The sequence below is a fragment of the Mustela nivalis genome (assembly GCF_964662115.1).
Source record: "Mustela nivalis genome assembly, chromosome: 12".
NCBI lineage: Eukaryota > Metazoa > Chordata > Mammalia > Carnivora > Mustelidae > Mustela > Mustela nivalis.
The window spans coordinates 10,624,898-10,652,681 of NC_139031.1; the positions used below are offsets into that span (position 1 = coordinate 10,624,898).

Below are 27,784 nucleotides of genomic sequence, written 5' to 3' on the forward strand. Positions count from 1 at the left end.
TTCCCGTCCAGTCCTCGCGACCTGACCCAGCCGTCTGGGCCGAGGTCCCAGGTCCCGGCCCGGCGCCATGGAGCGGCGCTGGCCCCTGGGGCTTGGGCTGCTGCTGCTGCTCTGCGCCCCGCTGCCCCCGGGGACGCGCGCCAAGGAAGGTACCGACCCCCGCTCCCGTCCCTACCCCCTCCTCTGGGGCTCAGCCGGCATCCTGGTCCAGGAGCCGGCATTCCGGAGGAGGCCCTCTCCGCGCCCCCCTTTCCAGCGCTCTTGTTTTGCCCCGCAGCCAGGCGACCGACTGGCCAGGCCAGTCTTTGGTCTTTGACCCCCCAAACAACTGCTTTCCCGGGTCAGTCACCCTGGCCTACAGTTTGTGCCTGGTGGTGGGGAGGGAGCTCCTGACCGCTGCGGAGAGGCAGCGTCCAGACCCCCACCCCAGGGATCGTGGAGATCCCTCATTCCCAGGCGGTTTTAGCCTCAGTTGCCCAACCCAGAGATCCGGACCATATGAAGTCAGGGGTGGGAAGTCGCCTTATGCCATCCTAGGCCCGAGGACAGAGGGACCTGATGATAGGGGATGGATTAGAATTCGGGGTGCAGGGGTTCCCAGATGTACAGGTCAAGCCTTCCCTGTGAAGGCTTGCACACCCTCTCTGGCGCTACCTCCCAGACTCAGCTATGCCTTGTACCCACACTGAGCACCCCCAACCACAGGCAGAGCAGGCCCTTTGCCAGCAGAAGGGAACCTCCCCACCCAGGAACCCCCTCGAATGTCCCCTGTCCACACCCTAACCATTTATGACCTCCAGGGGCTGAGATTCTCTTTTGCCTATCCACCCTTCCAGTTGTGCAGCGGATGGATCCCCCAGGCAGCACCAGTCCCTGCTGAGTGAGAGGGTGCAAGTCTTGTGTGTGGCTGCTCTTCCCAACATTTCCTGCCTTGACTTTGGCCAAAGATCCAGACATCCAGTCCTTGCCCCAGCCCTTCCCCGACTCTGCCTTCCTCCCTTCACACTCTGGAGGAAGACAGACTAATCCCTAGAGCTCTTCACTCCTCCTTCCTGGGCTAAACCTCAGGAAGTCGCAGCAGTTAGGAACAGGATGTGGAAGCCTTGGGGCTGGGGGCCCAGGAGGAGGAAAGTGGGTTGCACGACTAGGGCCTCCTCCCCCAGAGGTAACAGGCCCCTTTTCTCCCTACTTCAGTCACTCTGATGGACACAAGCACAGCACAGGGAGAGCTGGGCTGGCTGCTGGATCCCCCAGAGGATGGGGTAAGTGTCAGGGGAGGGAAGGCTCAAAGCTGCAGGCCAGTGGGAAATGGGCGGAGAGGTGGGTGGAGGAACAGAGAAAAGAGCAGGAAAAACTGGAAGCGTCTCCTCAGGGAGGGGGAGGGGAGGTGAGTCAGAGCCTCCTGAATGGGACATTTTGGGGGGGGGGGTTAGGCTTCGCCCCATGAAGAACGCTTCAATGCCTGGTTCCCTCCCTCCTCATTCCAACGAGAGAGGGCTGAATACTTAGAACTTGGGGGTGATGAGCCCACATCACCCAGGGAGAGGATGAGCCATACTAGGGATGGTTGAGGGCTAAGAACCAAAACACCAGATGTGACCTCAATCTGAGGTCTCATCTGGACCAATAGAGTTGCACAGATAGGCTTCAGAGGGTCAGGGAACTCCATAAAAGTGTATATTCTAAATTGTGTGTATGGATATGGAGAGGAGAGCCAAAGTTTTCACCTAACTCTTTAAAGGGTGTTTGCCTCCCCAAAGTTAAACGCTCCCCCCACTAGAGGTCCTGAGCCCTTGGCACCTTCTCCATCCTCCCCAGCCCAGGCACACCATGCATTCCAGCTGTCTGAACCTGCTCCAAGTCCCTTCCCTCCTTGGGTGTTCCTAAAACCTAGTGAACAGAAGTAGGTTTTTGTGAGTCCCAGAGAACACCTTCCACCACTCAGCAGAGCCAGCCAAGAACCATGGGAGGCAGACCTCTTTGGCCTCAGCTTCCAGGAGTCTGGCCTCAGGCCCTCCTCCCCTCTAGTCCTGGACCCCTTTCCCCTTCCTATTCCAGTAGGAATGCAGCCTCTATTTCTGGGATTGGGGTCACTTGCTTACTTTCCCTCTGGGTCCTAGGGTCCTGGCTCTACTCTTCGTTCTCCCACAGAGTGGCCTATAATTAGAATTAATAGACTAAACCATAATGTATCCTACAGGAGGGGCTGCTTGGAAAATCCTGGATTAGGCCAGCCGTAATAGGTGCCTCATCTCATAAACCAGCTAATCACTCCACAATGAGGGCTGCAGGTCCATTTGCTGGCTCCCACAGGCCTTCATCCCCCTCCCCGCAGTATGCACCAGCTGCCCCCACCCAAATAACTCTTCCCTTATTGGGCTGGAGTGGAAGCAAGACCCCTTTTGCAGCTCAAGCCAAACAGCTTTGCACCAGGAGGGCACAGAGACAGCCCTAGTCACATACTCCTGATGACTACCTTGCCCCCTCCCCTCCTTATCTTTTCAACACACACACACACACACACTCACACACATTCAGGCTCCCCAGAATGTACCCATGGAGCAGCCAGCAGCCCAAATGATAAGCAAAAGGATTCTTGCTGCTGATCCTGGGCAGCTGGTTCTCCCCCGTCTGTCACTGCTGGGATTGGGAGAGGCAAGTAACAGCTGGGAACATCTGTGCCTGGCTCCAGCCGCAGCTATGGCAATCTAGCTAATGAGCTGCACATTAACCACCTACTACCCTTCCACCTGACCTCCATCCCAGGCCTTCCACTCTGGGCTTCCCCATCATACTTCCTCTTAAGAACAGGCCCTGCATGCCTTCACTGCCGGGACTCTCTTGCCCAATCTTTGAACTGTACCTCATGGATTTCTGCCCCTACCCCACCCCACCCAGTTCTTAATTATTGGTGCTTTCTTCTTGCCTTTTCCCAGAGGTGAGTGTAGCAATGAACACCCTTGGAAAAGGAGATATTTTGAGGGCCTCAGACTCCACTCTAAGATAAAGGCGTTGCAACCAAAATACCAATGGAATATTTTATAGAATTTGAGAGCTCCTTTCTTAAATCCATCTAGCATAAAAAAATACATAAGAATGGCTGAGAATTTTTGAAAAAGAATAATGAAATAGAATACTTGCCCTACTAGATATCAGAACATACAATATATCGCCTATAATTAAAACATGTGACACTGCACAAGAATACTCAGGTCAATGGAACAGAATAGAAAACCCACATACATGAGACTTTAGTATGTGATAACACTGGAATTGCAAATCAATGTGCAAAGTATAGACTAGACAGTAAATTGACATTCGGATGTCCATAATTTTAAAAAGAAGACAACACGTTAGAAGAAGGCTGTAAAGTTACATCTCCATTTCACACTATACAAAGAGTGAGATTCAAATCTAAACCTAAAAACCAAACCTACAAAAATATTGGGAGAAAATATAGAAGATCTTTATAAGCTTGGGATGGGAGAGTTTTCCAAGCAAAGTACACAACCCAGAAATCATAGAGAGAGAAGAGAGGTGTTATGTGAAATTTTTAAGGTACCAACATCAGAGACATCATTAGCAAATAAAGTGGCATGATGGGAAAAAAATATTTGAAACATATTTCAAGCAAATGATTAACATTTATCATGTAAAAAAAAAAAAAAAAGCCTCATCCAAATGCATACTCCAAAAAGATAAGAACAGGCTATCAGGCAAAGTTTAGAAACAGATAATTACATAGAAATAGAAATAGCCAGTGAACAAATTAGAAGTGCGAAACCTCCTTCTCAAAAAAAATGTAAATTAAAATGACAAGAAGCTGTATTTGTGTCCATAAGATAGGCCAAAAGTAAAGAGATCATTAATATCCAGGTTTTCAAAAAATGGGGCCTCATGCATTGGTGATAAAAGTATAAATTGATAAATCCTTTTTTGGAGGCCAATTTGACCGTATCTTCTTTAAAAATTTATAATACTTATCCTTTGATACAGCAGTTCTACAGAAATCTTGTAGAAATCTGTACATGTTTACTTAAAAAAAAAAACTAGAAACTACCTAAATGTTCAACAATATGTGAATGATTAAATGAATTATAGTTCATTCATACAATAGAATACTATTTTATGGATTGCTAAAAAGAATTAGATCTTTTTATACTCTTGTGAACATCTTTTTTTAAGATTTTATTTATTTATTTGAGAGAGAGAGAGCAAGCAAGAGCACTAGTGGGGAGAGAGTATGAGTCGGGGGAGAGGCAGATTCTCCACTGAGCTCGATCCCAGAACCCTGAGATCATGACCTGAGCTGAAGGCAGATGCTTAACTGACTGGGCCACCCAGGCCCCACTTATGACCCTCTTTCAAAGACTTTTTTTTGTTAAGATAAGAGCAAAAAGCAGGTTACAAAATAGAACTTAAGTTTTAAAAATATATATATGTTAAAAAACACATCCACCCAAAAATCTTCAGCCATTTCTATAGAGGTACTATATTCCAAATGATATTCCAATTATATTCCAAATTGTTCAGAGTGGCTCCCTGTGAAGGGGTAGTCGGGTGAGAGGACATTCATTTTACACTATACATGTTCTCTGACTTTGACTAACAAGTGCATAGAGACCTAATGATCAAGAACATAAACTTGAACCTAGAGTGCCCGGGTACATGCCCCAACTCAGCCTCTTAACAACTGAGGGCATAGGGCAAGTCCTTTAACCTTGCTGTGACTCAGTTTCCTCATGGGAAGTGCTTACAACAGTGAGTGGCCCGTCCGTGCTATGATTATTAGTAGGTTTAAAAATTATTTTAAGGTAGGGACGCCTGGCTGGCTCAGTAGGTTAAGCAGCTGCCTTCGGCTCAGGTCATGATCCCAGCGTCCTGGGATCGAGTCCCACATCGGGCTCCTTGCTCAGCAGGGAGCCTGCTTCTCCCTCTGCCTGCCATTCTGTCTGCCTGTGCTCGCTCTCTCCCCATCTCTCTCTCTGATAAATAAAATCTTAAAAAAAAAAAAAAAGTCTTTAAAAAAAAAAATTATTTTAAGGTAAAAGCAGTTAAGGGGGCGTGGACTGCATGGTGTCCAGGAGTCCACCCAGTCCTGTCTGTTGTGGATTTTGATAGTGACCATAACTGGAAGGAATATTAGAGAGGGTGAGTTCCCCTGTACAGAAGAGTGCTGTGCCTGTTCTTGCCCTCCAAAAGCTTAAGGGCCTTGATACTAAATGCAGTATCCTCTTCTCTGAACAAACAGGCAGAGAGGTTTTGGACTGGGCCTATGCCCTAACAGTCTCCCTTTAGGGCCCTTGAGAGCTCCGCTGATGAGAGCCAGTACATATCGGTGCTCCAACTTCAGTTGGGAGTGGACTCATCCAAGGCTGCAGATCAGAAGGGGGTATTGTCTTGCCTGTCCTGCGTATCTCAATAGCTCCTGAGCCCAAACACTTAACTGACTTTCCTTGGGCCCGGGGGTGGGAAGAGAGCAGGAGCAGGACACGTAGCCTGAACCCCTGGAGCCCTGACAGCTGCTTCCCCATCATCAGCTGCACAAAACCAGAGTTGGGGGAGCACGTGCTGACTTGGAGCCTGACTGGGATTTTCCTCCCGCAGTGGAGTGAGGTGCAGCAGATACTGAACGGGACGCCCCTCTACATGTACCAGGACTGCCCCGTGCAAGCAGGCGGAGACACTGACCACTGGCTGCGCTCCAACTGGATTTACCGAGGCGAGGAAGCTTCTCGGGTCCATGTGGAGCTGCAGTTCACCGTGAGGGACTGCAAGAGCTTCCCCGGGGGAGCCGGGCCTCTGGGCTGCAAGGAGACCTTCAACCTCCTCTACATGGAGAGTGACCAGGACGTGGGCATCCAGCTCCGACGGCCCTTGTTCCAGAAGGTGCTTTTTAAACCCTCACCGTTCGGTCCTAACACTGGTTCCTGCCTCCCTCCTCCCTGTGACCCCGCTCCCGCTCCGCTAAGGAAAAGGCAAAGTGGCAGAAACAAAGAGGGTCTAGATGAAAAAAATCAGGAGAATGTGGGCCTAGAGCTCAGAAGGGGTGGATGGGAGTAGAGCAGCCCCCCGTTAGCTGTCTCTCTCTCGAAATATCCCATTGTTCGGTTCTCACCCTTTTCCTTCTGGTGATGCCACGAGCTGACAAAGCCCCCTGTGAGGAGATGAGGGGAGGCCAGCGGCGAGGTGTTGAGGCCTGACGCTGGACTTGCGGCGTGACGCTGGGCTTGCGGCGTGATGACGCGATGACGTGACGCAGCGTGAGGCTGCTGTTGACCTTCTCACAAAAGGTCGGAAGGGGGATCACCCGTGTCGGCGCTGGCTGACGGCCCCGTGGTTAACACCTGCCGCCCCAAAAGCCAGCGTGCGGATAAGGAGGAGCCGCTGTGCCTTTTCTGCCGTGCCCCATCTTCGGCCTCAGCCTACCCCCTCCCAGGTTCCCGGTGCCCACCTCGCCGCTTGCCCAGGCCAGCCTCGGCTGAGCGAACAGCCTTCCCTGGCGGAGGCCGGGAGGGGGTATTCGGACTTTTGCCGTCAGCACGCAGGGCGCTGGTGTGCGACACGCCCCAGCGAGTCCGCCTGGAGTGGCGTAGGGAGACGGATCTCGGCAGGCTCGCTCTCCAATTCCGTTTCTTTCCTGCTCAGGAAAGCGCACTGGAAGGCGGAGGTCTACAGAGCATAGTATCATAGGAAGTGCTCGCGTTTTTTTTTTTTTTTTCCAGAGGGAAGATGTTGTAAAGTTTGTTATTAGTAATAAATTAATGATGATGCACTCTATAACTGATCACCTCATTGGCACAGAGGTTGGGAACACCTTCGAGTAAGGGAAATTATATGGGCTGTGGCGTCTCACGGCCTGGATCCCAGTCCCGTCATGTAGTGACTGTGTGATCGTGGACGAGGTCTGGAACCTCTCTTAGCCTTAATTTCTCTGGCTGTTAAGTGGGGCTGGTAATCCATCCTGCCTCGTAGGTTTATTGTATGGACCCAAAGAGCATAACACACATAAGATGCTTACTTAGCTCACTAGCTCACAGGTAATAAGCCCTTGGTTTATGGACGTGTAAACGATGAAGAATTACACAAATAATCGTTTTCTGTTCCATGGAACTGAAGCATGACTTCGCCAGACCCCCTCTCCCCTGCTCCTTCCCAGGTAACCACTGTGGCGGCAGACCAGAGCTTCACCATCCGAGACCTGGCGTCTGGTGCAGTGAAACTGAATGTGGAGCGCTGCTCCTTGGGCCGCCTGACCCGCCGAGGCCTTTACCTCGCTTTCCACAACCCAGGTGCCTGTGTGGCCCTGGTGTCTGTGAGGGTGTTCTACCAGCGCTGTCCCGAGGCTGTGCACGGCTTGGCCCGGTTCCCCGACACTCTCCCTGGCCCTGGCGGGTTGGTGGAAGTGGGAGGGACCTGCTTGCCCCATGCCCAGGCCAGCCCTGGCCCCTCAGGGGCACCCCGCATGCATTGCAGCCCCGACGGTGAGTGGTTGGTGCCCGTGGGGCAGTGCCGCTGTGAGCCAGGCTATGAGGAAGACGGCAACGGTGAAGGATGCCTGGGTAAGGAGACTTGAGGAGGGGGTGAGGACACGCAGAGGCTGCTTGGGGAAGGGAAGGATGCCTGTCCCCCAAGGAGACACATGTAGGGTGTTTCTGGTACAAAGGCTTGGGGGAGAGGGGTTGAATGGGGAGGAGACTGCCCGTAAAAACTGGACATCCGTGGCTCTCCTGCATTCTCTCTCCAGCTTGCCCTAGCGGCTCCTACCGAGCGGACACAGATGAACCCCATTGTCTCAAGTGCCCGGGACACAGCACAGCAGAGTCTGAAGGGGCCACCATCTGTCCCTGTGAGAGCGGCCATTTCCGAGCCCCTGGGGAGGGCCCCCAGGTGTCATGCACACGTGAGTCCAAGGAGACAGGGCTTGGCTATCTGCAAGGGGGTGCAGCCCTTTGTTGAGCCAAAGCTAAGGTTGGAATTTTCCAGAGCTTTCGTATGCTGGGCATCCTTTAAAGCAACGAACCATTAAAGCTCCTCCCTTGCGCCTTACTTTCCCTAGAAGAATGCAGAAATGAGGTGATTCCTCATTTCTGGAGTCAGACCTCCCAGCAAGGCCTTCAGAGGTGGAAGGAGGCAGGGGCCAGCAGCTTGGATGAGAGCAAAGCTTAACGGCCCCTCTTCTCCTTACAGGGCCCCCCTCAGTTCCCCAAAACCTGAGCTTCTCTGTTTTGGGGACTCAGCTCTCCCTGCGTTGGGAACCCCCAGCAGATATGGGGGGGCGCCAGGATGTGAGGTACAGTGTGTGGTGTTCTCAGTGTCGGGGAGCAGCGGTGGACGGAGGATCCTGCCAGCCCTGTGGGGGAAATGTGCGCTTTTCTCCGGGAGCCACTGGGCTCACAGTACCGGCTGTGCGTGTCAACGGCCTTGAGCCCTATGCCAACTACACCTTTAATGTTGAGGCCCAGAATGGAGTGTCGGGGCTGGGCCCCTCCACACAGGCCAGCGCCTCCCTGAGCATCAGCATGGGGCCTGCAGGTGAGCAACCGGGGCAGAACTGGAAGAAACCAGAAGGGCTTAGAGCCACAGGGATAAATGGATGGGCAGGAAGCAATCAAAAGGCCATTAAAGTTACTTCCTCTTTCTTTCCAAACCCCTGGGACTCCCCCGACTTACAGAGTCCCTGTCAGGCCTGTCCCTGAGGCTGGTGAAGAAGGAACCACGGCAGCTGGAACTGACCTGGGCAGGGTCCCGGCCCCGCAGCCCCGGGGGGAACTTGAGCTATGAGCTACATGTGCTGAATCAGGTGAGGGCGGGGCTGAGAGACGGTGTCCAGTGTCCATGCCTGGGCACACCCCAGCCTCCCTGGCCCGGGTGATGGGATGGAGGGAAATCGGACCACAGTGAACTGTGCGGCTTTCTCAGGACAAAAGCCTACAGAGAGCCCTTGCCCTGGCCATTCCGCCATCCACCCCACTCCACGTGATCCCAAGACTGCCCATCCCCTTCACCGGGTCTGGCTTGGCACAGCCCAGTTAAGGTTAGCTCTCATCAACAGGACGAAGAACGGCACCAGATGGTTCTGGAACCCAGGGTCTTGCTGACTGAACTGCAGCCAGACACCACGTACATTGTCAGAGTTCGAATGCTGACCCCTCTAGGGCCTGGTCCTTTCTCCCCTGACCATGAGTTTCGGACAAGCCCTCCAGGTGGGTGGATTCTCCTGTGTTCTACCCCAAACACACGCACAGCTGTCATCCCACTGAGTCTTCTCAGACCGAGCTCCAGTCAGTGACCTTTCCTCTTCCTGTATGCATGTGCACAGACACACAGGAGCTGCCCAGGGTGCAGGGAGAGCCCCACACATTGGCACACAAAGCCCCCGCCTCTTCATAATCTCCTCAGATACACCTTCTGATGTGATGCTGTCAGCCAGCTCCCTATCAGATCTGCTAACCCCTCAGTTTTGTGCTCATCAGTAGGCCTCCCCAAGTGAGTGGTCCCAGTGTGAGGCCTCCATGTGCTGGCTCTCTTTCACACACACATACACCCATCTCCTTGGGGAGGGGACACACACCTGAGGCCCACTGAGGGCCCTGCCCCTGGGCATGCCCTTTCAGCCTCCATCATCCCGGTGGACTCTGAGCCCTCCAAATTTCCTCATCCCACGTGCCACAGTTTCCAGGGGCCTGACCGGAGGAGAGATTGTTGCCATCATCTTCGGGCTGCTGCTGGCTATTGCTCTGCTGCTGGGCATCCTCTTCTTCCGCTCCAGGTGCTGTCCCCGCCCCTCCCCAGCCACCCTCAGTGCTCCCTCAGCCTGGCCAGAGCCCCAAAGGCAGCCCCGGCAACCTGCCCATCGCCTAGTATGAAAGCTCTGGCATACCCCAGAGCTTTGCCCCCTATCCTATGCCCCTATCCTATGCCCCCATCCCCTGTCGTTTGTGGGAAAAAGCCAGCCAGAGGCCCTTGGGTGCATGCAGTCATGCCAAGACTCTGAAGAAGCTGCCCCCTGACCCCCACAGGAAAACCCAGCAGCGACACCGGCAGAGGCAACGTGATCGCGTCACCGACTTGAACCGAGGTGAGTGAACCGAGGTGAGCTGGGGGCACCTGTGTGTGTATATGTGGGGAAGGGTATTGGGAAGTACCACTGGGATGGAACCAGAGAACCCACATTTGTAGGCCAACTCTGGGAGCGCAGGTTGGGGCTGTTGTCTCTAGGGCTTTTCTGTTTTGCTACCTAATTAACTTTGGTTAATTAATTTTGTTCTGATAGCCCCCCAGAGGCTCTGTGCAATTACCTGGTAGCTCTTGGTGCCACTGTTCCAGCACCCGGGCCCTGGGCAGCCTCCCCAATCCTGGCTGGCCAGGTCTGTGGGCTGAGGCTCAGCGGGAAAGGGATTGCTGGTAGGCTTCCTAAAGTCCTCTAGGGCATGTGGCCTTCCTAGTGATCACCTCATTAAGTGCCCCACCAAAGGGGGAGTCAGTGATCCATCCAAGTGAAGAAGTGAGAGTGAGCCTTGTCTGTGAATGTGAATGAGGTGTGAGTGATCAGAGGAGTATGGCTAGCAGGGGTGAGGAGGAAGGGCAAGGAATTTGAAGTGTGGTCAGTGAGCCATGGGAAGATTAGGTCACTGGAGGCCATGAACCGCTTTCAGGCCCAGGTTCTGGCCCAGTGCTCTGGGCCCCTGGGGGCAGGGACACAGAGCTTTGCACATGGACAGAGGAAGACCCCACTGCTACAGAGACTTTATCCCATGGGAGAAAGTCCCACGGGACTCGTAAGGGAACAGAAGAATGAGAAAGCTGGGAAGTGCTTCTGGCCTCACCTCTCCTCACCACCCCCCAAAAAACCCTCCTGAGCCTTGCAGTTGGAGCTCCTGTGGCCGAGCACTCCCTGGTTCTCCCCACAGAGGACAAGCTGTGGCTGAAGCCTTACGTGGACCTCCAAGCATATGAGGACCCGGCCCAGGGAGCCCTGGACTTCACCCAGGAGCTTGATCCAGGCTGGCTCATTGTGGACACTGTCATAGGGGAAGGTGAGCCGGGCAGGTCCCCTGTTACGTGGCAGCCCAGAGCTCCTAGCCAGCCAGCCTTTCAGCTGGCCCAAGAGCTCCTTAGATGAGTTCCTTCCCTCTTCTACGAGATGTTCTCCTTGAATCACTGTGGTCACGTTGTAACCCCCTTATCAGGTGTCTGAGAGCCGCCCCTGCTCCCCACACAATCTGCTTCTGTGGTTGTGGACTTTCTGATGAACAGCCTGCACACATCATCCTTGTCAACAGAGGGGTCGCTATGCCCAGGCCCAGGATATTCTCACATGGTTCCCAAATATGGGCGAGAGTCAGAGCCTCCCTCTGAATCTCCAACTTCCACCCCACCAGAGGCCCAGTGTCCTTGGGCTGCCCTGATCCCTTGGGTCAGCAGAGGAAATGAATCTGAGCAGGAGAACAAAGCCTGGCAGTGTCCTTGCCAACTGTGCAGCCATGCCAGCTGAGCTGTGACCGGAGGATCTTGCAGAAGAGAGGAGGCAATGGTCAGCTTCCCTGGTCATTGGTGCGCTGGCCCTGGCCCCGCCTGCCCTTTGTTGTAAACACAGCCCAGAGCTACCGCATGACCGCCTTCACCGGGCATTTGCCGAGCAGCTCCTGTTAGCCAAGAGCTATGCTCATGTGGGAGACAGTTCTAGACAGGTCATAGAGCTACACTCCTCTTCCAGAAGGGCAGCCCAACCCCGTGGCAGAACAAGTGCAAGCCACTTCTTTGATCAGAGAAGACAGGAATCTGGGGACTGGATGATATATGGCTCCCTGTCCCCTCAGGGGAGCCTGACAGGTCATCGGGCCACGGCCTATTTTCTTTCCATCCAGGAGAGTTTGGGGAAGTATATCGAGGGACTCTGAGAATCCCCAGCCAGGACTGCAAGACTGTGGCCATCAAGACCTTGAAGGACACCTCTCCAGACGGCCAGTGGTGGAACTTCCTTCGAGAGGCGACTATCATGGGCCAGTTCAACCACCCACACATTTTGCACCTGGAAGGCGTTGTCACAAAGAGTACGAGCGGCGGCCTCTCGGAGCATGGGGAAGGAGAGGAGGGCATGAGCCCCCTGGGAGTGATGGGAAGATACGGTGCCAAGGGCAGGAAGTCTGGCTCTGGGTAAAGATGGGGCAGAGGCTGCCGTGCTGACGTGTGCTTTCTGTCTCAGAAAAGCCCATCATGATCATCACAGAGTTTATGGAGAACGGAGCCCTGGACGCCTTCCTGAGGGTGAGGAGGGCAGAGCCAGCTGGGCAGGGGAGTGCACCATGGATCCCTGGGGTTGGCTCCTGGTTTGGGAAGAGGAGACCCTGCCCATTCCCTAACCTGCCCACTCACTGTGCTGCAGGAGCGGGAGGACCAGCTGGTCCCTGGACAGCTGGTGGCCATGCTGCAAGGCATCGCATCTGGCATGAACTACCTCAGTGACCACAGTTACGTCCACCGGGACCTCGCCGCCAGGAACATCCTAGTTAGTCAGAACCTGTGCTGCAAGGTGTCTGACTTTGGCTTGACCCGCCTCCTGGACAATTTGGATGGCACATACGAAACCCAGGTTAGAGCCCTGTACTCATCACGCGCGTGCACACATGCACACACACGTGTGTGCAATTATGTGCCATATATATATATAGTCACGTGCACGAGTAAGGACACATGCTTTTGTGGACATAATAATTACTCATCCCTTTGACCGTTGTTTTCTCACCCACTGGCCCCACCATGCCCTGAAACATGTCACCTTTCTGTCCTACATGCCCCATTAGGGAGGAAAGATCCCCATCCGTTGGACAGCCCCTGAAGCCATCGCCCATCGCACCTTCACCACCGCCAGCGATGTGTGGAGCTTTGGGATTGTGATGTGGGAGGTGCTGAGCTTTGGAGACAAGCCCTATGGAGAGATGAGCAATCAGGAGGTAAGCCTGGAGTACTCCTCCCCCCCCATGTCACCCCTAACTCGCTTCTCATCTCCTCCCCAGATCCTCCCATGGCCCTTGCCTGCAGATATCCTCTTCCTTCTTCCTGACCTGCAGCTGTTCTGTACTCTTGTTCTCAGTGCCCTTTGCCTTATTCCCTGTTCTCTTTACTACTGTCAGGGGCAGGCAGAGGCTCAGTTGCCTCTATCTTGTGTGAACAGAGATTTCTCAGGGGCCACCAGGGAAGGTGAGCTTCTCCCTCAAGCCTGCACCCCTTCCCCACTGCAGGTAATGAAGAGCATTGAGGATGGGTATCGGCTGCCACCTCCCGTGGACTGCCCTGCCCCTCTCTATGAACTCATGAAGAACTGCTGGGCCTATGACCGTGCCCGCCGGCCCTCCTTCCACCAGCTGAAGGCACACCTGGAGCAGTTGCTTGCCAACCCACATTCCCTGCGGACCATTGCCAACTTTGATCCCAGGTACCCACATTGGAGGGGGCAAGGGCTTTCAGAGGGCAGACCTGCAAGAATGGAAGTGGACATTCAGCTACATTCACTGAGTTCTGGACCTGTGGATTTCTGGGAAGAGCACAGCATACTCCCGAGGCAGGACTGTAGTCCGCGTCCTTGGGGACAGTCCACCCTGATGGGAGAGCTTTATAGCCCTAGCTTGGCAGAAGAGAGGAAGCAAGTGCACAGAGATGGAAAGCTCATAGAAGCAGTGCTGACCACCTGATACTGACTCCAGGGAGCTTGGTCCCGGGTGGGGAAGACAGAGACCAGCAAGTACCGGTGGGATGCATGTCGCGTGGCCTTGTGGGGCCTGTCAGGCTCCCCTGAGGGGACAGGGAGCCATATATCATCCAGTCCCAGGACACATGGCCAGCACGGGTTGGGGAGCGAAGGACAGGCTGATTACAAAGATTGCAGCGTTGTTTTGGGCCCATGGCCAGAGATGAAGCTGGAGAGGTGACAGGGTCAGTGCCAGGAAGACCAGCTCTGCCGAGAAGTTTGCACTTCCCCCTGAGCATGGAGAACTGTTGACCAGTTTTTAAATGGGAGGGGCAGGATCAGAATTGTGTTTTACCAAAAAGATTGCCAGAATGTGAAGAATGAACTGGTGGCAGGAGTAAGGTGCGGGGGATGGGCAAGGCTGGACTCCGAATGCTTAACCAAGTAAACCAGCCCTGGCATGCCAGCTCTGTATCAAACCACCATATATAACCTTGTTTCTGGGAGAAAATGTGCTCCAAGTTCCAACTTTTGAAGCTATCTTTTGGAGCACAACTCCCTCCTATACTGGAGAGTGCATGTGCTAATCTTTCTGGAATGCTGAACATTTTTCCCCCAGCAGATTTACTTTGCTAATGGTTTTGGCTCTGGTTGGCTTTAGCACAGGAACACTCATTGTCTTGTGGGTGTCGGAGGGCAAGAATAACAGCCGGGCTTGGAGGGGGCGAGCAGTGGCTGCTCCTGGCATTGATGGGGACCACTCTGACAATGGCAGGAGCCTGTCCGGCTTCCCAGGCCTCTGCTCTTCTGCCTTCTGCGTCCCCTCGACTGGGATGGTTGACCCTTGCGCATCAGCCCCTGATCAGGCAGCACCGGTCCCTCTGACCGGAGGTGGGCTAGCGGTCTGCTGGTGTGCAGGCCTCCCAGGGCGGCCACTTCCCCTGGGCCCGTCAGTGCAGCAGGACTGTCAGCCTGCCTATTGCCCTGAGCAGACCAGGAATCGGGCCAGGAAATGAGTTCACAGACAATGGCCAGGCTAATCCACAAAGTCCAGATAATCTCAGTGTTCAGACACCCAACTTGAGTGCTGGCTGCAGATGCTCACGGGCTGAGTCCGGATGTCAGGGAAGCTGGAGGGGGGCGGCCGAGGACAGCGCCTGCCTCTCCCATGGGACTGAGGTACCCTGCATCCCACAGGGTGACGCTTCGCCTGCCCAGCTTGAGCGGCTCGGACGGGATCCCCTATCGAAGCGTCCCGGAGTGGCTGGAGTCCATTCGCATGAAACGCTACATCCTGCACTTCCGCTCAGCGGGGCTGGACACCATGGAGTGTGTGCTGGAGCTGACGGCTGAGTGAGGACCCCGCGGGCCTGGGCTGGGAGGGCTGCTGGGAGGGAAGCCCACACTCACACTCCCCTTTCGTCACCCACAGGGACCTGGCACAGATGGGGATCACGCTGCCAGGACACCAGAAGCGCATTCTCTGCAGTATTCAGGGTTTCAAGGACTGAGCCCCTCCCTCACCCGCAGAGATGAGGGCCGTGGTCACTCCCCCCAGTCCTCCCTCAACCTACGAGATGTAGGCCTTGGGTGCTGCTCCTGCCCACCCTTCCCTGAGGAACTCCCCTCTGGGCCTGGGGGCCTTTGTGTTAAAAAGGGAGGTGGGGGTAGAAATAAAAAGGTAATTGGGGGAGGGACCTGGGGAAGGGTTTAATATATACACATAAACATATATATTTTTGTAAATAAACAGTTTTCTCCTTTACCCCTGGCTGCTTTATCCTTATTATTTCCTCCAACCCACCCATGAGGGCTGTAGGCACAGAAGAGTTGACTCCTAAGAATTCTGGAAAACAGGGTTTTTTATTTGTAGCTGTAGCCACAACCTGGCAGCATGGCGGTGGGAGGGAATGTCCAGGCCGGTCTGCCCGGCCCAGTCCAGCCTCCTGGAGCCCGGGCATCTCCTGGCCTCAGCAAGCAGAGGACGCAGCTGCTCAGGCGCCAGCCAAGGGCATGGGTGCAGCAGTGAAAGCAGCAGCGCTCAACCTGGTGCCCCCACAGGTGGGGTACACCCGGACGATGGTGCGTGGTCCCTGCGGGGTGGGGGGGGGGGTGGGCTGGAAACCCGGAGCTGGGACTCTGCAGCCCTAGGCCGTGCTGGGACCCCCGGACAGGGTGCTTGGGATCCTGGGGTGGGGATTGGCGCGTGGAAGGAGGGGCTGGACATCAAAAAAATAACTGAAGGGGGGGCAGGGTGGTCTCAGTGTGGGTGGTACGCTGATGGGGAAGAGACTGGTCCATCCCCTGCTCAGGTCTGGGCTCTGGCAGTGTGGCACTTCCGGCAGAGCACATGGCCATCCAGAGGGAAGCAGCCATTGTCATCTGCCTCAATGGACAGCGCTTTCCCACAGTCCTGGGAGACAGGAAGAAGAGTCTGCTGGTGGAAGGCCCCTGTGTCCCCCCACACCTCCATCTTTAAAGTAGGAAGACCAAATGCCTCAGGGCTTGGCTGATATCCAGGTCACTTCCTATGTCCCCAACCACACGCACCCCCACTCCTAGCCTCACCACTATTGCCACTCGTTTCGCCTAGACTCCTCCCACCGAAGGCAGGCATTGTGGGTAGAGCCATTTCCAAAGCACCCACCCAATAAAAGACATGGACCTCACCTCTCCCACATGCCTCAGCTCCCTTCTCTGCCTCCTTTAACTTCACCCAGCACATCCCCCTGCCCCTTCCCCTCCACTATAGCAAAGCACAAGCCCCTTACCTCCCACTGATCACGTTCTTTCTTGGTTTATCCAAACTCAGGGACCCCACAGCCCTCCCCCTCACCTTGCACAGGGACAGAGGCACTGGATGGGGCAGGCTCAGGCATCGCCCCCACCACCACCCAGCCCGGGGGGCCAGAGGCACAGCCAACCTCACACTTGTAGCACTTCATGTGGAAGTTCTTATCCAGAGCCACCACTCGCACGGTCTCCTCGCGGCCAGGCTCAGGCATGATGGGTCCCTCGCAGACAGAGCACCTGGGGGCGTACTGCCTGGAGGGGCCCAAAAGTGGGGCAGGAGTCAGAATGGGGGCACAGGGTACCCAGGGTTATCCATCGAAGTGCAGGAAGGAGATGACATGCTGGTTGCGTGGCAATGGGGCAGACAGACATCTTGGCCAACTTGCTTCACATCCCTAGGCAGAGGAAGCTCAACAGGGAAGTCCTAAGACAAGCCACCTTCGTGGGCCCTTATCAAGGGGAATTTCCTGCCTTTCCCCCATCCTCCCAAAGGCCCATCCACTCCAGGGACCTCTGCCATGAGGCCTTTACCTGGCGGTACAGACCCCAGCCAAAGGCGCCCTTCTCCAGCCCCATGCCCGGACCCGGGACCCTAGCCTCCCCTGCCATGCAGCCATCTCCGCTCCACTGGTGGGGTGGGTGGAGGGAGAGATGTGAAGTTCTGGACACGTCAGGTGGAATTCTGAAAACGTACACCTCAAACACTGGCAGAGGTGGGAATGAGACTGTGCAATGTTCCTGCACCGACCTCGAGATGCACTGTGGGATCCTGCTGAGGACCTAGGAAGTAGCCGCCTTGTAAACACTGTTTCTAGGAGAACACCAGAACTCCAAAAAGCTGATCTCCAAAAGAACTTTCAGAGCCCAGCTTGTGTGTGAAATGAAGTCATTCCAGCACACAAGGTTGAACCTAAGACCACACCCAAAAGAAGCCTCAGTGAACCAATGACCAAGGGGGGGGGGCCTACCAGGAATGGGACTTGCTACCAAGTTCTGAGACTGCTGGACAGCTACATCCAGACAAATGGGGCTCCTGCTGTTGGACAGAATGTGGGACCCGAAAGTGAGGCCAGAAGTTTGAAGTGGTCTTAGACTTGTGGGAGGGCAGCCTAACTCTCAGACAACCTCAGAGAAGAGCCCAGGAGACAGGAGGTGGGTCCTCACTTGTGGTAGTCAGGTACACAGTGGGGCCGGTTGGCCTGGTCCACGATGAAGGAGGTGCCTTCCAGGGGGCAGGCACAGACCACACAGGTGAAGCACTGCGGGTGGTAGGCTTTGCCCGTGGCCCTCAGCATGCGGTCAGTGATGGGCTGCCCACACGTGTTGCACTTCTCCAGAGTGTCCTAAGGAGGCAACAGTAGGGCATTGGCAGGGAACTGGCACCCAAAAACCAGCCGGGAAGGCGCATCTGCCCCGCACGGCCCCCCACGCGCTGGCGGAGGCTCCAGGCAGCACCTCTCAGCCCCAACAGGGACTCACGGTGTAGCAGCCCTCGCAGTAGGGCGCCCCCTCCAGGCTGTAGAACTGCTGTCCTTGCAGCTGCTGCTCACACTGGTGGCAGGTGAAGCAGGGGACGTGGAACAGCTGCCCCAGAGCCCGGACCGCGGGCTGGGTGCGTGCCAGCGGCTGACGACACCGGCCACAGGACTCTGGGAAGGCCGGAGAGGACAGAAGTAAAGGGGAGAAAGGAGCATGCAAGGGTCCGGCCACCCCGACAGGGAGCAGAGCCAAGGTGCTGGGCAGCACTGCAAGGCCAGGGGCGAGGTCCCAACGGCTCGCCAGGGAGCTCACCGTTGACAGCCACGTTCTGCCTCTGAGGGTGCTCCATGTCATGCATCAGCTGCTGGGTCAGCTGCTCCAGCTCCTCCACCTCCTTCAAAGTCAGAGGTCCTGGGGCCCCAGGGGAGCGTCCCTGAAACGCCAACACTCTCTTCATACTCTCCCGAGGGCCGCCCTCTCTAAGAACTTTCCCCAGCCAGCTTACTCGTTTTCTTCCAAGACCGACTAACTCCCCACCCATCTCCCAGACACTCAGGTTAGACTCAGAAAGCTGCTCCTCCTCCCTCCCTGACCCCCAGCACCACAGGGGAAGGGGATGACGCTTCCGCCCACTTTGCCCAAACCCCCCCTGGGCAGTGACGGACAGGCCAGAACAACTGAGCAGACAGAGGCCACACACACACAGCAGCTGAGGTTACTGAAGCACCCGACACACCAGGCCACGCGTCAAGTCCACGGAGCATGCGCAGACATGGCCCCCCACAGGAGAGGTTGGCACGTGATGGCATGTGCACCCCGGTGCACACACACCTACCCGGCCCGCCTGCTGCCGAGCAGCCCCTGTCAGCGTGAGGATGCAACACAGGCGGGAATCACATGTTAAACCCCCAGGGCCATCTTTTGGAGCCCAGCCCCCAGCTCCCCAAGCAGGGGTCCAGGAGTACCCGACCCCACTCCCTTCCCCGCAGGCCTCAGAGGACCATTCGCCAGACCTGCCTACCCTTCTCTTAATGGCATCCTGAGAGAGTTGGAGACGGGGATGGGGGTGCCGGTAAGGTTAGGGGGGCACCGCCAGTCACCCTGAGCCATGCCAGGGGCTTTGTGGCCTGCACCAGCATTTCTATGACACTCCAACAGAAACACTAGGTTGGTTTTCTCTGTACTGGATAAGCCCAGCCAGGACTGAGGCTGCAACCACCAAATGTTCTACCTGCCAGTGCCTTCATTTCTGTAACGCCTGCAACCTCAAAGCCTCCCAGCTCCCTCTCAGCCCTGATTCCCCCATACTCACACCAGCCTGCATCTAGAGCTGCCACGGCCTGGGGAAGCAGGGCTTCACGGAGGCTCCAGCTCCTAGCCCCTTCCCCCACAGACTCCGACCACCTCCTGCCCTTCCACGACTGTGGCCCCGCGGAGCCCCTTCTCCAATGTAAGCCTCTCTGTCTCTTCCCCCAGTCTTCCCTTCCTAGCATCTTGGGGACAGAGGAAGGCCACTCAGCCAGCCCTTGCTCTCTGGGGTCCCCTGAGGTGTCCATCCCATTCTTTTAAGTATGAGCTCTTCATACGCATCAGCTCCCCGTGGGTACCCAGCCACAGTTTTCCCTCTCTGCCTGCCAGCACCAATGTCCCAGCCTCAACATCCATGGTCAGACCCCTAGCTCTTCCACTGGAACAGCTCCAAATGTCCTTCCGTCTCGGGCACCTTCCGCCGGGAACACTTCGGACCCGAGGTTCACCCGTCTCAGGTCAATCTTCCTCCAAGACCCTGGTCTTGACCTCCCAACAATCACCTTCCTTTCTCCTTTCCCCTCCGTACCTACTGAATGCACCAATTCAGAAAAGGTTCCTCTGCTTCCTGACCGTCCCCAGGTATCTTGTGCATCAAAACCTCCTAGCTTGCTTCCCCCAGGTCTGGTCCCTGAACCAGCTATTTCAACAAGGCCCTCACAGCTACTCATGCCTCCCTCAGCCACCATGGCTGGCTTAGCCGGCCCCATCTCAACCCTGGCTCATGCACTGCCCGCTTCCTGCTTCTGCCTCCCAGCTGCAGAAAGTAGGTGGAGAGATCCTGAACACCGCAGAGTGAGTTCACGAAACACTGCAGCGCCCTCTGTGCCCTCCAGCCTCAGCCCCAGGGGGGCTGTCTGGTACTTGGCTCCTGCAGATTCCCAGTCGCCTTCCCCACAGCAGCTGTTCCAAACCTTTCCATCTCCTAGAGCCCCCGACTGCATTGCCCCCTCGCTCACCGATGACCTCACCTCCTACATGACTGAGAAGATGGAAGCCAGCCAGCTCCAGCTCCCTGCTCGTTCCTCCCCTACCAGAAAACACGGTGGCCATACTGCCCTTGCTCTCTGGGAATGCCTGGGGCGGCGGCATCACCATGTTCCCCTCCAGGAGGCCATGAGAGCAGCAGCCCCGACTTGCAAGCATCACGAACCCCAGCTTCTTCCTCCCGGTTCTCACACACACGCACTCTCTTCCCTGCTGCTTCACCTCCCTGCCAACCTGGGGGCAGGCTACTCTGGCAGCTCCATTTCTCACCACCTACTGACTCCCCTCCTTTCACTCTGTCCCCAACACAGGGCCCCACAGGGCCACAACGAAGTCATCTAGGACTTCAGAATGACCAAATCTCTGACCTTAGTCCTCGTCCACGTCCACCTCAAACCCCCGCTGAGGAACCTCTCCCTCGTCACACTGTCTTGAGACCCCACCCTGACTTGTGACCCTCTTCCTCCTGCTGCCCGTCTTTCCCCTCCCACCTGGTCAGCCTGAGCATCACCCAACTGCTAGACCCTCAGCTCCTCCTCTCAGCATCCCCTGGGCCCCTCAGCAGCCCCTGCTCCTCTGGTATCATCACACACTCCTCAAGAGTTCAAGGCCCGCTCCTGAAACCCAGTCCTCCATTTCTAACTAGATGACAGTTCCAGCTGAGACCAAGTCCTCCTGGAACCTGTTGCTCAACATGCTGACAGCTGGGCCCCTCCTCTTCCCGTCCAAACCATTTCCCCTTCTGGACTTCTCTATTTTGTCAGCAATACCATCATTCCCCAACACACCCCTCCTCTTCCACGGCTTATCGGCTTATCGGTTACCAAGCCTGGAGGCTCTTCCTTTTTAACAGTTCTCGTATCTGGGCTTTATTTTTCACTGCAACCAACACTACCACGGTCGCCCAGGAGTGAACTCCCATGCATCACTGACCTCCTACCTCTAGCCCATGCTTGTGCTGGAAAAATTTCCCCCAAAGCTTCCAAAAGCACAGCTGTCACCAACCCTCCAACCCAGCCACATGACTCCTCAAAACCCCGTACCGACTCTCCAGGACTCACGGGCTCCCTTGGTGTGTTGTCTTACTTCCTCCTCCCTCAAGCCCCCACCTACCTATCTCTGTGAGTCCAGCTCTGCATTACTGCCACAGGAACTACTTTCTCTTCTCCAAACACCCCGGCAGCCCTTGAGTCTTGCTCATGCCGTTCCCACTCAAATGCCCTTCCCTCTCCTCTCGGGTACCTCAAGTCCCACCAACCCTTCAAGGTACACTAGGGCTGTCACACCTTTCCTAACCTGCAGCCTCCCATGTTGGTGCCTGTCTGGAGCTCCTGTAACAGCAGATTCTGTACAACTCACAGGCACTTGCATCCCTTCAACTGTGCCTGCGCACTAACACATTCGTGGCATTGACTAACATGACAGTTCGTAGGACTATGTGACCGGCAGGTTCCCCTCAACTCAGATCTTGACCCCTGCACCAGAAGGTAAAAATGGTCAAACAGGAATGATCACTTTTCTATGCTTAGCATTCAAGAGCTAGATAGAGATCCCAGGCCTTTCTATGAGTTCGCTCACTTAATCTTCAGAACCACTGTGTAGGGTTACGGTGGGGAAACTGAAGGCCAAAGTTCACCCAACTTGCCTAGGGTCTTGTGAGCCAGGAATTCTATCCCAGGCCCATCTGACTCACTCAGAATTCACCTCTTCGAGAGATCTCTTCCCTCCAGAGCACAGAGCACAGTGCCTGGCACTCAGCGGACGCTGGCTCAGCCAGTGTTTACTGACACTATGACTCTTATCATCAGATGAGCCCCAGGGCACTGAGAGTGGTTCAGAGCCGCAGATAGATTAACTCAAGAATCCAAGAAGAGGAAAGAAGCAAGATTGGACCGGTGATGATCTCATCCCTCCACTTAACATTCTAGAGGGCAGGGTGCAAGGAAAAGTCCACCTTAAGACCCCACCCAGACCCAGAACCTCCGGAGAACTTTCTCTTACCACAGACCCACCAGGCCAACTTCAGAGGCTCAAAAGTCCTATCCCACTGTTTCCATGTCCACCTCCCTCTCTGAAGCCACCTCTGCTCTCATTCTCTGGCTCCTGACTTAGCCCCCTCCCCAGCTCCCTGGTCTCAGCCTGGTCCTCCTACCCTTCCTCACCTGATTTTGGTTTTGAGCCGGTGGGGGCACCGGATGCTGTTTCTCCTGCACTCGGGGCTTTTCCTTCTGCTGAGCATAAGTGAAGCTGGGGGGCTGAGGGGAGCCTGTGCTACTGGAAGAGGGAGGTTCAGGGGACCCCAACTTCTGACTGGGCTGTGACCCGGGTCCACCTGGGGCTCCAGGGCTGAACTTGGAAGCCACAGGAGTAAACTTGGGAGGGACTGGGGAAAACTTAGGGGCTGGAGATGGGGCTGGGGGTCCTCGAGGCTGGGTGTTAGCCGAAGGCACAGGCTGGGGATGAGCCTGGGGCTGGGGCTGCACATGGAACTGGACCTGAGGCTTGGCTTGGGGCTGCACATGGAACTGGGTCTGACTGGGAGGCTTAGCCTGAGCCTGGGCCTGGGGCAGAGGCTGGGAGCTAGAAGGGGACTTCCAAGGAGGCAGGGGTGCTGTGCCCCCAGCTGCAGGCTTAGTACTGGACTTGGGAACGAATGGAGTGGCAACTGGTGGGGGTACATATCCAGAGGACACCTGCAAGGAACGGGAAGGAAGGGAAAAGCAGCTCAGTTAGAGGGGCCGGTGCCTTTCCTCCCTGCCCGGCCTTTCCTACTCTCCCATCTCTTACTTACCCGGGCTTTGAAGGGATCATTCCTGGTCATGTCATCCAGCAGCGAGGACAGAGAGTCGATCTCCAAATCAATACTGCTCACCTTCTCCCTGGGCTAGAGGGTCAGGGGTCAGAGCAGGGATCCCAGGTCTCCACTCCCACCTCAACCCCCATCAGGCCAGAGGTGCAGAGGTCAGAGGTAAGGACTTGCCTCTCCCCCCTGGCAGGTGTCCCACTGTAGCCGACCCTCCCAAGCCCCCATACCTGTGGTGGGGGAGGTACGGCAGCCTCAGGCCCTCCCTCTTCCTCCAATGGAGGCGGAGGGGAAGGGAAGATCTCCTCCTCCAGAGCCTCAGAGGGAAACGGTTCCTCCACAGGCGGAGGGGGAGGTGGAAAGGCACCTCCCAGAGCACCCTCCGAGTCGTCGCCATCACCAAGGACAGGAGGCGGTGGTAGGGGAAAGTCTGAGGTAGGAAAGCGAGAGAGGACAGTCTGGTGAGAAGACAGTCTGCAGGCGACCCCTCCACCCCTTCCCCAAGCTACTCTCCTTCTACAGCTCTCACCCCTAACCCAAGAACTCTCCCGGGGCCCCGGAGCTTGCGGGAAGGCAAGGAGGAGGCAGGGCGCCCTGGGAGCGCTGGGTCAGTAAAGGCGGGGGACTCGACAGTGGAGTGATGCAGCTCCCGTTACACTGGGGAAAACGGACCCAGAGGGGAAGATTCGTGCCCCACATTCCCGCCTCCCACCCCCAGGCGGGGGACTTGGAACGGTCCCAGGAGCCCTGGCTCCCAGCCACGAGCTCCACGATGAGGTAAGAACATCTGCTCGGGACAGGCTAGCTGCGCCCAGCCCCCTTCGTGCAATCAGACCCCCCAAACTCCCGAAACCCCTGCCCCCGGCCCGGCGCATACCCGCCGGGGTTCAGCCCCAAGCCCAGCCGCATACCTTCAGGGGGCGGCGGGGGGATCTCGCCCACCCGGCCCATCTGCGCGCGCTGGACCCCGGCGGCCGAGGGGGGCTCGCTGTCTCCGGGCCGGAAAGGATTTACTTTGGGCTTTGGGGCCACCACCGGGCCGAACTTCTTCTGTGGGGCGTAAAAAGCCGGAGCCGAGACCGAGACGGAGATCGCGGGAGGCGGGCGGGGGGCCGCCATGGCCAAGCCGGGCTGCTGGGGGGAGGTGGCCAGGTTACGCGGCGCGCGGCCGGCCCGAGGACCCCCGGCCGGCCCGGCTCCCCGCGGCGCCCGCGCCCCCGCCCCTCCCCGTGCGCAGCCGCCGAGCGGTTCCCCACTCCTCACCGCGGGCCGGAGCGTGCGCGCCGCGTCTCGGGTGGCCGCTTCGCAGCCGGGTCCCAGGACTCTGCGTCCGGGTCCCGAGCAGCCTCCAGCCTGGGCGGGGAGGGACGCAGGGAAGAGGGAGGGAGGGAGGGGGCGGGAAGAGAGCGGCGCTCAGACCATACAAGGAGCGGCCCGGAGAGGGGGGCGGGGAGAGGCGGGGAGAGGCGGGGAGGGCAGACCCGGCAGGAAACTCCCCCAGGAAGGGGCCCTGCTCCGGACCCCGGGCCCGAGGCTCTGCCAAGGTCCTCCCGCCCCCGTCCCGCCGCCCCCGCCGCCCCGGCTGGGCTGAGACCTCCCCTCCCCAGGCACAGGCCTCTGATGTCATTTCCTGACTCGCCACCACCTCCACCAGCACCCCCGCCCGACCCGACCCTCGGGTGCCCGAGATCTGACTCACCGTCCCCACTCCCGGCGAAGCCGGCGGAGGTCGAGCGGCTGCCCCCGAGGTGGCGAAGCAGCCGGACTGCGCCTCCCGCAGGGGCCCAGCCCCCTCCTCTCCCCGGCAGCCGCTACCTGCCCCCGCCACCTCCAGCTGCTCCTCCTCCTCCTGCCCAGCCGCCGGCCACGTCCCCCGTCCCCTCCGGCTCAGCCCAGACCGGCAGGACTGGGATGGAAACGGGCTCCAGGGTAGACGGGGATGGTGAGTGGGGGATTCTCCCTGCCCACGTCCCCCGGGTCCTTCTGTGCCCCCGAGGCGGGGTGTGAGCACGAACCTGGAGGGTCCTTGGAGGATCCTAACTTAAAATCTTGGGTAGCCGCCTAAGGCTTCTAGGAATTCTCATCACCCGCGCCCCCGCCTGCGGATCCGTGAAGCTTCGTGGGAGAGAGAGACTGGGAATGGGGGTCGGGGGCCCCCGAGGCCAGGGCGGCGGGCGGACTTGGGGCGGGGGAGGACGGAGGTGGACCCCCGCAACATGGCTTCGACAGTACTTAAGCGCCCACCGTGACCCACCCTTCCGAGAGGCTTTGGGCCGCGAGGCCACCCCGGGACATGCGGAGCCTGCGTTCGGTGGAGCCCCCCACTGGTCCGACCGGATTCCTCGGCCTGGGACTCGGCCCCTGGCTACGAAAAAGGGCCAGACCTAGGCTCTTTTTCTCTTTGTTTTTAATTCAAATGGGAAATTTACCAAATTGCCGCCTGGATTCCAACACATCACTACTTGCAAAGTAGGAGACATAGGGCATTTCGGCCTGTGGGGCCAATATATCACCCGCGGGTGCTTCCTTTTCTTTCATTCTGTGCTCCCAGCCTTCACTGCCATCTAAGGCAGTCAGCGCCCTTGTGCGCACCATACTCAGTGTGCGCGGTCAGTCCTTGGCCCTAGGAATGGGCCATTCCACACAGTCAGGGAGCCTCCGGGCTGTGCTTTAGAGACCTCCAGACTCAGCCCTCACATTTGCACAAGAAAACAGGCTGGGGACTTAGGAGATGGGGCCAGGTCCCACCCAATCAGCTGCAGGGTCTAGACTAGAACTAGGTGTCTTGAGGGCTGTAATGTGAGAGCTCATTCCCCTGCGCCCTGGTATCAGGTAAAGCAACCCTGGATACAAGAGAGCAGAATGAGGTCAGGGTTCAGAGACCCAGCCTGAGCGCCCCAAGTAAGTGACAACTGTCTTCATTCTCTCTGCTTCATTTTTCTCTGTAAAAGAGGGGATGATCTTCAATCCACCAACCTTATTGCAGTGTTATGGAAAAATAAATAAAACTCCATACCTGAAAGTGCTATATATTGCTCAGTATTATTTTCAAGCCCCAGTTCTGCCCAGAAGGGAAATTCTGGTGGATTAACCTAGAACCAGTTCCCCCTGGAGGTTGGCAGGCAGACCTCTCATGGGCCTTGGTACACACGAAGCCCTGCTCCTTTCATGCACCTTATCCAAGAACTTATTCTACCTCTGACTACATTTTCATCTCCTTCTATGACCCCACTCTTCTTTTCTCTAGCGTCCTACGGTCGTCACTGGGATTTCTCGCAGCCACAAGCATGTGTGGCCATGTATAATACTAAGCCTGCAGTGCAGATCTCTGACACGTAGGAGCAGGTCCTGGGCCTGTCCCTATGAAGATCTGCTGGAAATTTGATATTAGATTTTTCCGTGCATGTCGGAGACTGTGTCTTGGGCTTTGCAGACCCAAAGTCTCATTGCCAACCCTTCAAAAGACAGTTGGTCCTTGAACGGCATTGGTTTGAACTGTGAAGGTCTATTTATAAACAGGGTTATTTTGTTTTGTCTTTTGAGAATTACAATACTGTAAATGTATTTATTCTTCCTTAAGATCTAGTTAACATTTTCTCTAGTTTCCTTTATTGTGAGAATACAGTATATAATACATATGGCATATAAAATATGTGTTCATGGTCTGTTTATGTTACTTCCAGACAACAGCAGTCTGTTGGTGAATTCTGGGGGAATCAGAAGTTATTGGTGGATTTTTGGCTGCACAGGGGTCAGGTCCCCTAACCCCCATGTTGTTCAACAGCCGACTATATGCCCACTTGGGGAAAAAAGTTAGGAAGATGGTTTCCAGATAGCATCGCAAGAGTAAAAGCCATCTACCCTCCAAATGTCTCCTTAAGGAATATGCATGTGCAAAATATAGTACGTTTAATTGTTAGGCAGCTGAACCTATTTATAAATCAAGAATAGAAGAGTGCGTAGGCAGGCTTAGTTTTACTGACAACTAAGAGCATTTGGGATACAGAATATTAAACCCAAGAGTTTTAAGCCAGCTTTCCTAAATACAAGTAGAAACACTGCAGAGCATCTCAGAAGGACACATTTACTAGGCCAAGATGTCTTAAGTGCAGCTTCAGGGTCAATGCTATCAGAACGTACACAATGAATAAGAGAAGCCCTACAGATTCTTAAGTATTTTCTTAAGTAAGCGGTCCTAATTGGCTTTTTTGGGTACTATGTGTAAAGTGCAGCAAGTGTATAGATGTTCCCACCAAATCATTTCCAACAGCCTGGGGCCAGGTGAGAGAGAGGACAGGAGAAAACTGGCAGTGACCTTTTGCCACAGAAAACATCCCTACACACCTCTGAGGATTTGTATTCACCAGGTCTCAGAGAGTTTGCTTCAAGGGCACACAACATAAATAAGAAGTTAGAGGCAGTCAAGGGGAAAAAAAAAAGAAGAAGAAGGGAACAGGGCAACGAATTCAGTAATGAAAAAAGAGGGACGTCATCACGGATGTCATCACGAAGTTCTTTCTGTGTGCTGGCTGCCCATGGACAGAGGGTCAACAGGGCTCCAGGCGTGGTGCTGGCTGCTGAGACAACAGCAGGAACTACAACCACCATTACCACCACCACGTGTAACATCACCCGCACCACTAATAATCGCACACGAGGTAAGGCTTCGTGTGTGCGGCTAGGCACAAAACTAAACACTTTAAACATATACCCCTATTTTATCC

The 27,784-nt window shown here is 55.9% G+C and overlaps 2 protein-coding genes and 1 long non-coding RNA gene across 4 annotated transcripts; 2 read left to right on the top strand and 1 right to left on the bottom strand.

Annotated features, from left to right (window-relative positions):
• EPHA1 (EPH receptor A1) lies at positions 1-15,908 on the top strand. Its single transcript, XM_082691651.1, has 18 exons — positions 1-149; positions 1,195-1,262; positions 5,608-5,889; positions 7,160-7,562; positions 7,748-7,903; positions 8,191-8,535; positions 8,676-8,803; positions 9,056-9,206; positions 9,676-9,772; positions 10,023-10,081; positions 10,914-11,039; positions 11,871-12,056; positions 12,209-12,270; positions 12,389-12,595; positions 12,807-12,956; positions 13,245-13,438; positions 14,888-15,043; positions 15,123-15,908. The coding sequence occupies exons 1-18, from the start codon at positions 68-70 to the stop codon at positions 15,199-15,201; spliced, it is 2,931 nt and encodes a 976-aa protein (XP_082547777.1). The 5' UTR covers positions 1-67; the 3' UTR covers positions 15,202-15,908.
• On the bottom strand, positions 15,535-24,655 carry ZYX (zyxin). Of its 2 annotated transcripts, none has more exons than XM_082691652.1 (10): positions 24,324-24,655; positions 23,972-24,191; positions 23,291-23,490; positions 23,049-23,141; positions 22,420-22,950; positions 18,275-18,395; positions 17,963-18,132; positions 17,648-17,826; positions 16,615-16,735; positions 15,535-16,103 (listed from the first exon to the last, which is right to left on the bottom strand). In XM_082691652.1, the coding sequence occupies exons 2-10, from the start codon at positions 24,177-24,179 to the stop codon at positions 15,999-16,001; spliced, it is 1,728 nt and encodes a 575-aa protein (XP_082547778.1). In that variant the 5' UTR covers positions 24,180-24,191; positions 24,324-24,655; the 3' UTR covers positions 15,535-15,998. The 2 variants fall into 2 exon arrangements, with proteins under 2 accessions (XP_082547778.1, XP_082547779.1); XM_082691653.1 differs by having other exon boundaries at positions 23,972-24,194; positions 24,324-24,650.
• LOC309844603 lies at positions 23,406-27,508 on the top strand. The gene is made up of 2 exons (XR_014300785.1): positions 23,406-23,837; positions 24,715-27,508. It is a non-coding gene; the product is annotated as an uncharacterized lncRNA (long non-coding RNA).
• The last annotated feature ends 276 nt before the right edge of the window (positions 27,509-27,784 follow it).

Excerpts from the sequence above, each read along its gene's own strand:
- EPHA1 (XM_082691651.1), top strand. The coding sequence starts at position 68 with ATGGAGCGGCGCTGGCCCCTGGGGCTTGGGCTGCTGCTGCTGCTCTGC. Across the intron at positions 1,263-5,607 it reads TGGATCCCCCAGAGGATGGG|TGGAGTGAGGTGCAGCAGAT; the intron begins GTAAGTGTCAGG and ends TTCCTCCCGCAG. Across the intron at positions 8,804-9,055 it reads AGCTACATGTGCTGAATCAG|GACGAAGAACGGCACCAGAT; the intron begins GTGAGGGCGGGG and ends TCTCATCAACAG.
- ZYX (XM_082691652.1), bottom strand. The coding sequence starts at position 24,179 with ATGGCGGCCCCCCGCCCGCCTCCCGCGATCTCCGTCTCGGTCTCGGCT. Across the intron at positions 17,827-17,962 it reads ACTGCGAGGGCTGCTACACC|GACACTCTGGAGAAGTGCAA; the intron begins GTGAGTCCCTGT and ends TTGCCTCCTTAG. Across the intron at positions 16,104-16,614 it reads TGAAGTGCTACAAGTGTGAG|GACTGTGGGAAAGCGCTGTC; the intron begins GTTGGCTGTGCC and ends CCTGTCTCCCAG.